General features: G+C 43.3%; 1 protein-coding gene across 1 annotated transcript; it reads right to left on the reverse strand.

Moving 5' to 3' along the window:
* Positions 1-6,702: 6,702 nt before the first annotated feature.
* On the reverse strand, positions 6,703-12,765 carry smpdl3a (sphingomyelin phosphodiesterase acid like 3A). Its single transcript, XM_076155135.1, has 8 exons — positions 12,611-12,765; positions 11,847-12,060; positions 10,308-10,452; positions 9,568-9,664; positions 8,825-8,988; positions 8,548-8,728; positions 8,345-8,469; positions 6,703-8,017 (listed from the first exon to the last, which is right to left on the reverse strand). The coding sequence occupies exons 1-8, from the start codon at positions 12,699-12,701 to the stop codon at positions 7,712-7,714; spliced, it is 1,323 nt and encodes a 440-aa protein (XP_076011250.1). The 5' UTR covers positions 12,702-12,765; the 3' UTR covers positions 6,703-7,711.
* Between the last annotated feature and the right edge of the window lie 855 nt (positions 12,766-13,620).

Below are 13,620 nucleotides of genomic sequence, written 5' to 3' on the forward strand. Positions count from 1 at the left end.
GCCGCTGCCGCCGCCGCTGCCGCTGCTGCTGCCGCTCCGTCAATCGAGGCAGAAACAAGGCGCTCGTCTCCGTGTCTACATCCCTTCACACACCTCTCCGCTACCCATCATCATCATCCTCATCTTCATCAACTGTCTTTTGCTTCTGATTGCATTTCCACCTGCTGAAATCGCCGCTGTAATGGCCCACAGTTGCCTCCAGCAGCAGCCCAGGTGTCCCGGGAGGTGTTTGATCCCGTCCTGCTGCCTCCAGTTTCTGGGTTTTGGATGAGAGAGAGATGAGAGTGAGGGGGGTGGATGGGGTGGACCGGGAGCTGGGGGGGGGGGGGGGGGGGGCGGTGGGGTAGGGGCGGGGGTGTGTGTGGGGGGGATTACCTAGTCTCTCCTGATCATGCTGTTGCTGCTGCTGCCGTCTGTTCGCTGGGAAAGTGGCTGACAACAAGGGGGGTCTGCTCCGGTGCTGGAGGGGAGGTATTTGGTGGTGGGTGGTGGTGGTGGTGGAGTTAAAGGAGGAGAAGAGGAGGAGGAGGAGGATGAAAAGGCAAGAGAAAGGAAAGAGATGATGGAGAAGAAGTGATGGCTGAATGGAGCATATAGGCAATATATGGCGGTGACAGTGACAGTGTAAAGGGATGAAGGGTGGATGGGGGGATCCTTAGCTGGAAAGGTTAAAAGAAATGATGTGGAGGAGGGGTGGAGACAGGGGTGGACCTAGGAAAAAACCCTGTGTCACCTCTTCCTCCTCCTCCTCCTCCTCCTCCTCCTCCTCCATTTAACTTTGCTGAGCCTCACTCGGATTAATACTTTTTTGTGTTTCAGAAACAGTTTATTCGTAGCCAAGAGGAAGGAGGGACTGGAGCATGAGGAGGAATAAAGGATGGCTGCACTGAGATTAAAGGGATGGAGGGATGTGGAAGGAAAGAAGGATGGTCAGATGTGAAGATGAACAATACAGTATGAAGTGTTGCGGCAACAGAGATAAAACTGAATAGGTGGATGGATGGAGAGATAATAATTAGGGAAGGGATGGGGCGTTCAGGGACCCTCTACAGTCTCCATTTTCTTGCCATTTTCATCATCATCTGCCACCAAATTCGCTCAGTTAAATCATAATTCACACACACACACACACCACAGCAGCAAATCCCTGCGAGGTCTTATTACTGAGCCGCTGACGGATGGGCGGAGGAAGTGGAGGCTGTAATGACAACATAGATGAAATGGAGGGGTGGATGAATGGACGGGGGAGGGGGAGGAGGCGGCACCTGCTCACTGCTGACCAGACAGCTGCACTTTTACATGTTGAATTAATTTCTGTTGTGTTGCTCTGCCTGCTAATCTCACCACCCGATGCACAATAACCTTCCATCAGAGCCACAAGATGAGCACAATCCCATTTGGATACGGAAATGAAATATGTATGTTCCACTCCATTTTGGATCAATCTAATTGACCTTTTTGTTCATCTTCTCACAGATCTCACTTTCAGTTTCACACTTTCCACACGTCCTTTCATTGGGATTCGGTCATTTTGGAGCGTCACATCTCTCACAAGGCAGTGAGGGTGGAGTAAAGGGGGATGGAGAGGAGGGGGGCTGAAGACTGGAAGGGGGGGAGAGAGGTGAAGGGGGCAGAGGGGAAAAGGAGGAGAAGGCAACAGGACCCCCAGGGGAGGCGGGGGTTGCAATAATTGCCCTCAGCCCTGATGGGGGTGAATTAAATGAATCAGGGACACGCATTGCTAATGAACTGCAGGTTTCCCAGAGGCACAGCTGTCATTTTCTTGAGTGGTTCTTTGATTTGGTACAGAGTCTCTGAGGGTCAAATGGCTGATTGTGAAATGAGGACTGGTGTGCAGGAGAGTCGACTTTAATGTATCTCAGATCCCATTCATTCATTCTTTCTTCCCTGCTTATTCATATGCACAGTATGTTACTTCTCTTATAGCTCTTATAAAGTATGTCTTTATCAGAATCCCCATGTATGATAATAATAGAATTGTGTTACGGGAGTATTGTGTGCTAATTGTTATTGTTGCACATGCCCTGACAATGAATGACTGATGATTTAAAGCAGCATATGGACAAGTGGCCCTTAGGGCTGATTCAATTTAACCAGATGGGGATTGTGGTGAGAGCACTTGGGTGTCAGGTGTGACGGTGTGGCAATGGCAAATGGTTTACATCTCTCACGGGTCAGGTGGGAGGTGCCCCTTAGCAGACGCATGACTCAGGGCCCCAGTGAGGTCAGGACGGGCTCTGACACACACACACACACACACACACACACACACACACACACACACACACACACACACACTGACTAAAACGGTTACCTCTTAATGTTAACCTCAGCATATAGCTGAATCCCAGTTGTTTAATACTAATCATGTTCGTGAGTGTGTTCCAATCCAAACATGCAATATAGTATAGTATAATTCAGATAACAGAATAATAGTTCAGAATTGCTTATGGAAACATGTAGAAAGAACAAAATCAAACAAGCAGTAAAATTCAGAATTGATATTGTAGCAAAGGAGAGTATGGCAAACATGACTGTGATGATGGATATTTCATATATAATATTTACACTTGAGTCGCGTCATAAAGGTTGGAAAAAATATACATTGAACATAAACATTTAGATCCCTGCAGCTTTATTTGGCTCATGTGTGTCACCTTTAGTCTTGAGCCGTCACGTGTAACTGATAGTATAGCACAACAATGCTCGCCACAGAATCATGCAATACCACCAGACGACCAGCTGGTGGTAGCATTGATGCAATTAATAGCTCAGACCTCAAATTTCTAGTGAATGCGAATGTGACGTCATGAGGGTTCGCGTTCCTCCCAGAGTGTAACTTGTATAAAGTTTGAATCCTGATCACGTACAAGCCATATGAAAGCAGCATATGCGTCATGTAATTAATGTAATTTAATGTAAAGATATGGACAAACGCCATAACATTTTAACAACAATTTATTTTTTTGCTTGTATTTCAGTTTTTCATGATAATTTGTAATTGTCCTTCTTTTGGACTTAAATGATATTTCTAGTAAACATTAAGTGAAGACTTTTCATTAATTAAATTTCAATGTTGAGTGAAATAACTATATTCAATACTGATGCATGGTTTCATCTTCCTGTCCAGTCAGTATTGATTTTACAGTAAGGATTAAATGACAAAGGGGACAAAGAAATGGAAGAGGGGGAAGCGCTGCACCTTCTCTGAGCCCCAATGTGCAGGTTTTTTCTCCACTGGGGGTCGGACCATAAGGTCAGCACAATGCTGATCAGGTGGAATAAAAGGGGGCTGCAACCCCCATAGCGATCAAAGACACTGGCCGACATGCCACGCCCCTCTACCCCCCCCCCCCCCCCCCCCCCCTCCCCTCCCTGTACAAACCTCTCTGATGGCAAACCCACTGACCCTGCACACAGAAGAGGAAGGGCCCGGGAGGGGGGTATCAGGGGGGGCTGGAAGGAGCGAGGGATGAAGATCCTGCATGCAAACCCGGAGGGATGGATGAGGGGAAGGAGGGGCGGGCCGGTGGGGGAAGAAACAGATTGAGCAACAGTTTAAGATCTCATTAGAGAATTATTGTTGGCTTTGTAACGGGCCAGGTCTGTCAGGAGAAGAAGAATGATGAAAGGATGAAGAGCGATTTCAGGGAATGACTTTTGCTGGACTTGGAATTAAAATCTACGTTTAAAGGAGTTTTCAGACATTGTGACAGTTAGCAGATCAACATTTGTATTTGTTTAAGGCAATAAATAGTTTTGGTTTCTTTCCAATCTTCAATCAGCACAAAGCATTGATTGATGTGAGCATTATAGTCACAGTAGGTCACATCAACAAGCACTTCCTCATCCACTCATATCTACATACATCTCGTATATTAGAAGCGCAGCAGAATCCTATAATTCCATCCATCATCACAAAGTTGTTCACAAACACAATTTCAATTCCATTTTTTGCCCAATGAGTGTAGTCTTTTGTGCCAATTCACAAACTCTTCACTAGCACAATAATCAGAGCTTTGTGTTGGTATACAAAGGCTTTACTCCAGTGGGAAATGTACAATTCTCAATTTGGGGTGAAATTAATTGGGAGACTCAACCATGTAAGCAGAAGGTCAATAGCTGGCTGGTTACCAACTGTAGTGGAAGTGCATCCGGACCAACTCCTGAGAAAATGTAGATACATCCCAGATACCAACGTACTCTTTCAGTTAAATAGAAGCTTTTAGTGCAACATTTGAGGAACTGGCATGAATGCTCAAAAGTTCCTAAAAGAACCTTTGTTGTACAAAAATGCACTTTTCCTCTTTGTATGTCGGTTTCCTTTTTTCAAACGAGCATTTTGTTGGTGGATATTTGTCCAACTTGGCACGTCCACTGTCACACACTGAAGTAATGTTCTGCGAGGGATCTGATTGGCTGATGGCGAACTGCCTATGGTGGCTCCATACAAAGGAGATCTGGGCTACTAGAGGCTTAGAGCAAACGCAAATCTGAAACTGGACCCCCACTAGTACACACACACACACACACACACACACACACACACACACACACACACACACACACACACACACACACAGCTCCCACCCTCAGATTGCTTGTTGCCGTCTCCATCGTTGATGAAGGACCCCATTCATGCCCACTGACAAATTACTACTGAAGCATGAGACTAAAAAGACCCCCCATCTCTCTCTCTCTGTCTCTCTCTCTCTCTCTCTCTCTCTCTCTCTCTCCATTATGAAGTGTAGTGTGTGAGACTTGGGTGTGAGAGACTATCACATGGGAGCGTAACACTATGAATGGGGCATTATGTTTAGCCTTTTTTCACCCAGGAGCAGAATGCTGGCAAGGTCCAGACTTATTGTTTGAAATTTGGGATAAAGGCTACCAGCCGCTTTGGATTTACCTCATCACATGGTCAGAATACAGTGAGGTCTTGCTGTTACACACATTCCAGAAGCTGTTTAGGATGATGAAAGCAGTCAATGTCATTATGGTCATTTGTGTTTATCCGTGTATGTTTTAATGCAAATATGAAAAAAACTTATAGTCGGAATCAGGCAGACAAGTGGAGAAATGGCTGAAAGCTACAAGGTGACGTTGATGTCTGTGCGTGTGTGTGTGTGTGTGTGTGTGTGTGTGTGTGTGTGTGTGTATGTCAAGTGTATATATAAGGGTGTTTAGGTCATTAAGACACCTAGAATCACCTCATAGATACATGATTTATAGATGTAATCAATAATACAAACACAACACATGCTTGCATCAGTAATTTGTTACTTGATGTAATGATGTAGGATGGTAGGATCATCAATTGAGAACATGTCCAGTGACTTTTTGTGTATTTTCTATTTTTTAACACAAACTAGGAGACGATGAATTCCTGAAACAAAGGAAGTGTTCAAAACCTCAGTATACTAGAAAGGGATTAGAAGAGCTGCAAACTTTAGGGATAAGTGTATGCTGCATTTAAGACACACACACACACACACACACACACACACACACACACACACACACACACACACACAGATTCCAGCTCCCCAGGAGAGGGCAGTTGGATGGTTATACTGTCCTGACAGTAATCCTCAGATTAAATGGTTGTGGGGCACCAGCAGTCAGACAGCCAGTCAGCCAACTGGAACAAAAGCAGAAACGTATGAGAACCTAAACATGTGGGTCAGCCTGTATAAAAGGAAACCAGCCAGCAGCCAAACAGTTTATAATAAAGCTGACATGATCTCCATCCTGTTAAACACATGATAACGGTTCAGGAAGAGATACATACAACCTTAAGCATGAAGAAGAAGAAGAAGCTGCCATGTCCAGGCCTGTTAATGTTTGTTAACAGTGATCTAATTCAACCTACTGGGAGCTTTACTGAAGTTACCGTGGCAATGGCGTCCTCTTCCATCACCATGCTCACCACCAGCTCCTGTCTCCACGGTTACACTCTGTCAGGCGATGAGGGCAGGATCGGTCCGGAATGCTAATGGTGCAGGGGGCAGTCGAGGGGAGAGATTTCTCAAAACACACACAAAGTACACATACACTCGGGCCCAGGCCTCTTTTTGTGGACTCTCTCTCTTCTCCTCTAAAAGGCTTTAATGTGAACTGCTACTGTATATACAGAATCATTACCAGTAAGGTATTCAAGTCTTTTCAGGCACTGTAAATGTACATTAAATTTAAACTCAGTGGTATCAATGGAAATAAGCTTTCTGTGGCTTCTCAAGAGATAACTGTTGATTTGGGTTTAGAATGCTGTGGATACATTGAATTCTACATTTTGCATTCAAAAAGCTGCAAGTGGAGCTTTAAGAGAGCGACAAGCAACTGTTGGGAAAAGTAAGGGTTGGCAGAGTAAAAGGACAAAAGATTGGGGAGGGTAGAGGGGCAAATGCTTTGAGCGGTGGCTGAGAAACCAGAAAGAAAGGTTCCTGGAAGGTTTGGAGAAGAATGAGCTGTGTGTGTGGGGGGGATATTGAAGTGAGAGGGTCAGATGAGGTTAGGCACTGTTTAGTTTGTCTCCCCTGTAGAGACAAACTGGCCGGGAAAAAAGTTATTACTGCTGCTTTCAGGTCCACAACTCTTACAGCTCTTGCACCTACGTGTCTATTTGGATCCTCTAAATCACAAAGTCAAGCTGTTCTTATAACATTCTCACACAAACGTCCAAAGCTTTTAGCATTTTATCTCTGTGTCATGTGATGTGATTGTGCAGTTTCAATGACAGATGCAGTAAGAGAGAGAGAGAGAGAGAGAGAGAGTTATATTATCTAATGAATAGATTGAAAGGATGTAGGCACATTTTCTTCCTCATTGAGAATTCCAGAATGTACACATATGCAAATAAGGCTCCGCCCACCTATGTTCTGAACACAATGAAAAGCTACACAGTCACATAAAACACACATATCATCTTAACAAAGACATCAAACTCATTCTTAGCATGTTTCCGGAAGATCCAAAGGAGAATTTGGAAATGAGTCGCTAAAACAAAACAAAGCATCTTAGAGAATCAACATTTTTATTTCTAGAAAAACAGACAGCAGCAGCAAAATGCGTGTGTATGTTGTTCCAATATAAAAAAAAGAAAAAAAAAAGGTATTTTAGGTCATAACTGCTCAATTTCTTTGGTAACAGAAAACACAACTTTATCAAGCAGAACAATCCCAAAAGATATAATGAATCTACAAAAAGTGCAAATATTAATTTCAAGTAATCTGTGATGATTTCAACCTGAACAGAAACATTAATGAGGAGGATTTGTAGTTGTGGCTCATTGATTTCCCTTCAGAAGCCTGCAGCTGAGTCATGTCACTGTGAAACTCAGTCTCATCATAATATCCATTCCTTATCTTATCTACAGTCATATTCTCTCTATCTACTGTCTGTGCTGAGTCATGTTGTGCAGTTTGTAGCCTGGATTACATTTTGGAAAAACATTCATAACCACAACAACAACTTCAATGCAAGTTGGCCTCTTCAGGGTCACTTGACTGATGGAGAACCTGAATAAAAACATTGTAAATCAATAAAGGAATAAGTATTTCCAAATAATGTGGTCCAGCATTTCAAGTGACAATGTGATCATTTAAAAAAAATATAATATAACAGAAAAGAAACCAACAATGCACAGAAATCCCCACATGAATCCCTGAAGAACTTGATATTTGATACACACTCATAAGTGTCCCTGTGCGACACATTTGGAATATGACTTTTGGTCCAGGCAAAGCACAGCGCACACCTGCGCCACCTTACAGTCTCCTTCACACACGATGCTGCTGTCGTATCCCGCCATGAAGTGAGTGAAGTACTTGTGGAAGGTTTTGCTTCGCGGCTCGCTGAAGCTCTGGCCCAGCTGGAAAAGGCGTTGCGGCTGCAGGTCAGTCAGTCCAAAAGCCTCAGTCATGATGTATTCAAGCTTCCAGTCTGATCTTTGTTTCTCGTTGGCTTCCGTCAGGTTCAGATAGTACTGCCAGATATCCTTCAACCACAGAGAAAAGCAGCGGAGCAGGGAGAGGGGGAGGGACGGCATGAAAAAGAGAGCGACTTTAAGTCTTTTGGAATGCCACAAACAGTTATTGTGTCCTGATTGACACCGCGATTAATCATCAAAAGGCACTTCTTTCTTCCATCTTTGATCAGTGGAGGTTGAGTTGGAGTAGGTTTAATGGTAACGACATCTATCCAAATCTATCTTTTCACATTTCTAGGGTGTTAAGTAACCTGATCAAGTAAAATCACAAACAGGCTTAATCAAGTTTTAACCACATGATCAACATTCAAAGTACAGAAGTTCAGAGCTTCTTACCAACAGACTGTAGTCCTTGTTGTAGTACACGTACATCCGGAACGCTGGGTTGTTAGAGTACGGCTCGTCAACATGTTTGATGGGTGTGATGGCCGGTGACACAAAAAGAGAATTCACTGGTTCACCTACAGAACAAAGCAAGGAGTACAATGTCTGTGCTGCAAGAGCAAAGTAGAGCTCAAATAAAGCTGCATTTTCTTTACCTGTCTGGTCGCACAGCACCATGATGCTGTCTCGATGGGTGTGGCCATAGAAATGTCCCGCAATGACATGGCTGTACTTCCTGAAGATGGCCACCAGTTTCTCATTGTCGCTCTCTCTCATAGCAGTGATGCCTTTGACAAAGGGCAGGTAGCCCACCGGCACGTGGGCTATGATGAACACCTAGATGAAGGCGGCAAAGGTTCATACTAGCAATGATAAGAAACACACACACACATTGGGGATTTAGGGTTTTCAAGGTTTTCAAAGATTTTGCACCTTCTCCTGATTTTGAGCGGCTTTCTCCAGAGTTTCCCGCAGCCACTCAAACTGTCCAGCGGGATCAGTCACGTTGACGGTGACTTTATCAGGAGAGTAGTAGAGGATTGTGTTGAGACTGACCACACGTAAACCGGGTCGTGCCAACTGCGAGTAGAAACCACCTGCAGATACGAAACACAGCTGGAGATCAAGCTGATGCTGACGCCATACAACACAACAAAGTTTTGGCAGGTTATAAAGCAATTTCATCCAAAGGTAGCTTTCTTCTGATATTGTGCAGAACTTTGGAATAGAATATTTTGTTTGTAAAGTGATTTGTCCTCCATCTTTAGGTACTACAGTATATGTAGTCTGCTGTATGGTGTTGTAGTTCCCATTACTCGAGGAGCTGCAACACAATCCCTGTCGATGACTGACAAAAGACAGTTTATGGAAGTCTAGTAAGTGAATGAGGCTTCCTTCCTCCCTCATTTGTCAATGTTGGGACTTTAACAGTTTACAGAAGTTGCAGATAAACGGCAGATAGATGGTTTCACAATAGCACTGTCACCATTCTGATACGGTTGTCAGTTTAGCCAAGGGTCAAGCCAAGCCCAGTCACCTAAAACATTCAGCCCATAAAGTACCTTATTAATAATATAGCTTATGAGTTGGGATTTAGAATTCTTGCATTGAATTGCAGTTTCGATGTAAATATGTTTCACCTTTAGGGCTGAAACTGCGATCTGGCACCACGTTACCTTGTGAGAGTGTGAGCAGGGCCTCAGGCTGCAGCCAGGGCTCCCACTGCTTGACAGCAGCCTGGTAGATGGCGTTGGTGGAGGTCGGCATCTGGTCCTACAAACAAAGATGGGAACTAAACTCAGCAATTCCAAATTATAAAATCCTCCTGCACTTTCAATTTGCATGAGAGGACAGTTCTCATACATTTTATACATTTGCTTTTCAGAAAATCCTTGGTGTCTGTCTGTCTGTCTGTCTGTCTGTCTGTCTGTCTGTCAACCACCTGCCACATAAATAAATCTAGCCATTTAGGTCACATCAACAGCCTTTTGTCAATGAAAACTGACAAGGTTATTAACTGACGTCTACTGTAAGGACCGCCTCCTGGGACTACGCTTTCTTTATGATGATGGGCGGGGTGAGCAGGTCGCCCCCCAAATCACACAAAGAGCAAAACGTAATCATCAAAAATAACCTGGAAACGATTTTAATATATAAGAAATGCAAGAAAAGCATTCACTGGGTTAACCCTAACCCTAAAAAAACATTAACAACACAGGCAACTACTTTGATTTCACTTTAACCAAGTGAAATCTTGGTTAAATTATTTTTGAAATTATTTTTGAAATTATTATTTTTTGAAATTATTATAATTTAAATTATTATTAAATTATTGTTCTATTATTATTATTATTCTATTATTATAAATAAACTATTCTTTACTCTCTCAGGAGTGTCTCTTGAGATCAGATAGTACCTGTGGCCAGTAGTCGTGGTTACCCAGGGCTGGATAGACTGTCAAATTGGGAAAGAAGTGTCTGATGGTCTGGGTCATGTTGCTGATCACTTGGATCACTGTATCTGTGGACAGCTCGTCTACGGGGACATGTGGAGGACTGTCACTGAGAGACGAAGGAGACAAAGGAAAAGAAACAAATGAGACCCACACGAGCCAAAGAGGAAGACGGTGGACATGAGTCGTTCCATTTGTATTTCCATGTGTAGGTTTTGGAATTTCATATAGATGTTTTGATAACCAAGCACCACCATCCTCCCCTTCTTAACACTCAAAGGCTGATAGTGGGTGGAATATTGTAGAGTCACTGTGAGCTATGCCAGACCAGTGAACACCAAACAGTTCCATTTTATTTTTTCATTTTATTATACATCCCCGTGTACATCGAAACAGATCGACATTTTACAATGTAGCAGAGCTGCATGGAGCTGTGTGGAATTTATGTCCTCTCTTTTTAGGTGAATGCACAAAATTAAGGTACATATAATAACAAAACCGTAATCTTCTAGCATGTGGAGTTCTTTCAAGTTGTAATTTAGGTGCAGAGCTCAGGCATTCTCTTAAGCCTGTTTGCTTATGAAATCCTGGTTTAGCTGATTAGCTGCAGATTAATACAGTGCTTGTCTGAAGGTACCACTGCTGTGATGGCCGCTTCCAGCTGAGCTCAGTCATTATCGTAGCTTATTGATGCCATTATCACTGCGTATTATACATTTGATTCTACATTCCGCAGAAGGTGCACGTTTGCTCCTCACAAGGTCTAGTGTTTCAACGCTGGAGTCGGGCTTTAAGGACTTCATTTGGAGAGTTTGAATACATTTACATTTACACAAATGACACCAATCCAAGCTGTGAATCGGTTCAGGTACAAGATCCTAAACAGTCTGCATTTGTAAACGAAATGTGTCATATTAAGCTGAGAAGAAATATATACTTAGGAGCCTCCAGTATCCCACAATGCTTTGTGCACAAGTAAGTTGTTTCATGACTCAATCAGTGAGTAGAGTTGCTGCTGTGTGTACGGTCATTTTCCATACAGTGACTCAAAGTGTGTAACAGCTAATCATCTAGCAAAGGTGTGTTGTTTACGATCACACAGTATACTTAACCCACTCGTGTTTGATGCTGCCACGTTCATTTAATGAACTGGTCTGACCTCATTCCCTTACACACCACCTCCACATCCTAGTGTAGAGAAGTGTTTTTAAATGACAGCCTACACACTAGAGACCTTATTTGTAGTCGTATTTCTCTCTTCCTACGTTTCAGAGAGAGTCTCCTGCCATTTGAATGAATTTAATCAATCAATTTTATTTTCAAATTTTCATTGTTTGTTCTGAATTGAAAGACTGAAGTTGAATCCCACAGGAGGAACCAAGATAAGATAAGACAAGACAAGACAAGAGGAAGCAACACTTCTCCATACAGCTGCACAAATCTCATTCCATATCCCTAAAACCTTTGAGACTATAATCTTACTTCCCTAATCACTGTACATACCCAGTCCATATGACGAAGTCCTGCGGCTGGATGAGCTGTGCCATGTGTGTGAAGGCTGACTGGATGAGGCGGTAGGGCGAGTCACACAGGAAGTCCCCGTACAGGCCTGCTTGGGCTGCGGGGACTCCTTTGGAGGAGAAACACACCTTGGTGGGGTCTGGAACCAGGTGGTAGGTGGGGTCCAGGTGGAGGTCTGTGATGTGCCAAAACCTGCCTAGAGAAATGCAAGAACTACTTAATGCACCTAACGGACAAAAGCCAATTGACAAGTTGCCAGAGTCCAGGAGGATGTCTTCAAAATGGTGGAGTTTGGCAAAATAAGCTCACAAAAACAAAGAGGTTTAATTAAGAATGATATGAAAGAAATACACTTTGCATATCAGCACAGGATGTATTTTCCAACTGACTCGCGTCAATCTGAATGGGTTGGGCTCCCTAACAACAATAAAAATAACATAGAATCTGTTTACTGTAGAGAGGACCGACAGGATCTGTGGAAGAGTTTTGTTTCTGAGACCAATTCAGACAATTTGTCAGAGCTTTGTTGAGCCACACTGCGATTAAAAATCTGCCAGTTTAAATACTTTAATATTATCAACAACATTTTCCTTTTAAGTAACCCGTCTTGTTCCTATGTCAGACGTATTCTGGTATACTCGGCTTTGAATACATCCACAGAAGACAACAAATTAAGTTAAAAAACAAAACAAACAAGTTGTCAACTTGATGTAGACACGTTAATGCCGAGCGGGCTTTCCTCTTACCTGTGTCCGCCAGGTGAACGCTCCCTGCCGGCGCCGCCGCCAGTGGAGCTGCGCCGCAGAGGAGCAGCAGAAGCCAGGACAGCCACATCATGAGACAGAACACAACAAAATGTTAACACAGCTGATCACTGCGGGCTACTCTGAGCTGAAAGTAAACAGGAAGTAAGTCGGCCGACCAGTCACGTGACGCCATAGGATGTGGCGTGCAGGGGGCGGAGCCTGTGCCGATTGCATTGTTGATCATAATAGGAACGGCTTCTCCTCTTCATTTGACACTTTTGTCAATTTTTGTGCGTGTAATCCGGGATAATAGTATTACAACACTGTGCAGAGAAGTTGCCGAGTCACTCTTGGAATTTCTTGGATTTCATGGTCATCAGATGTGACCTGAATGTGAGCTAAATCACAATGGTCGACAAATACGAACTATTTTAAATCATAAGGGGGGAAAAAACTAATTTGTCCTCCCAACATAAAAATCATTGTTGCATGTCTCAGGTTTCCGAAAGATGTCTCGCAATGCTTCTGGGGCAAAACATGAGACAAATGTCAGAAATGCACACCGCTATGTTTGGAGGGTAAGGTCAGTAGTTCAGGGCCTGAACATTCCACCTTAAATCAGGATTGGTCCACGTTTAAGATGCGTTTAATGCAGAACTCCTATTCCTTTTCTTACCACTGAATGCACCACTGAATCTGTGATAAGCAAATATCAGTTTTTCAATATCATACCTACCAGCACGTCTTACCTGTGCATATCCCAAACCTCTGACATCAACCTAAACACAATTCTAGCACGAAGAAGTTGGGACCATCCACAATGACTGCACTTCCTAAAAACATCGTCATGGTGGAGGTCAAATGTTCAAACTCAGTCTGCCTGAAAAGTACAGATGATTAGTCACATTTTAGGCACATTTGTGAAATATCTTAATTTAGTTCAGTCTTTGTTTCCACTTTCAAAATAAATAGAACATTACTATTCAGATTTGGTTGACACCCTGTTTTGC

The sequence above is a fragment of the Genypterus blacodes genome, unplaced genomic scaffold (assembly GCF_046128005.1).
Source record: "Genypterus blacodes isolate CSIRO-AG114 ecotype Tasmania unplaced genomic scaffold, CSIRO-AGI_Gbla_v1 ptg000064l_1, whole genome shotgun sequence".
Lineage (NCBI taxonomy): Eukaryota > Metazoa > Chordata > Actinopteri > Ophidiiformes > Ophidiidae > Genypterus > Genypterus blacodes.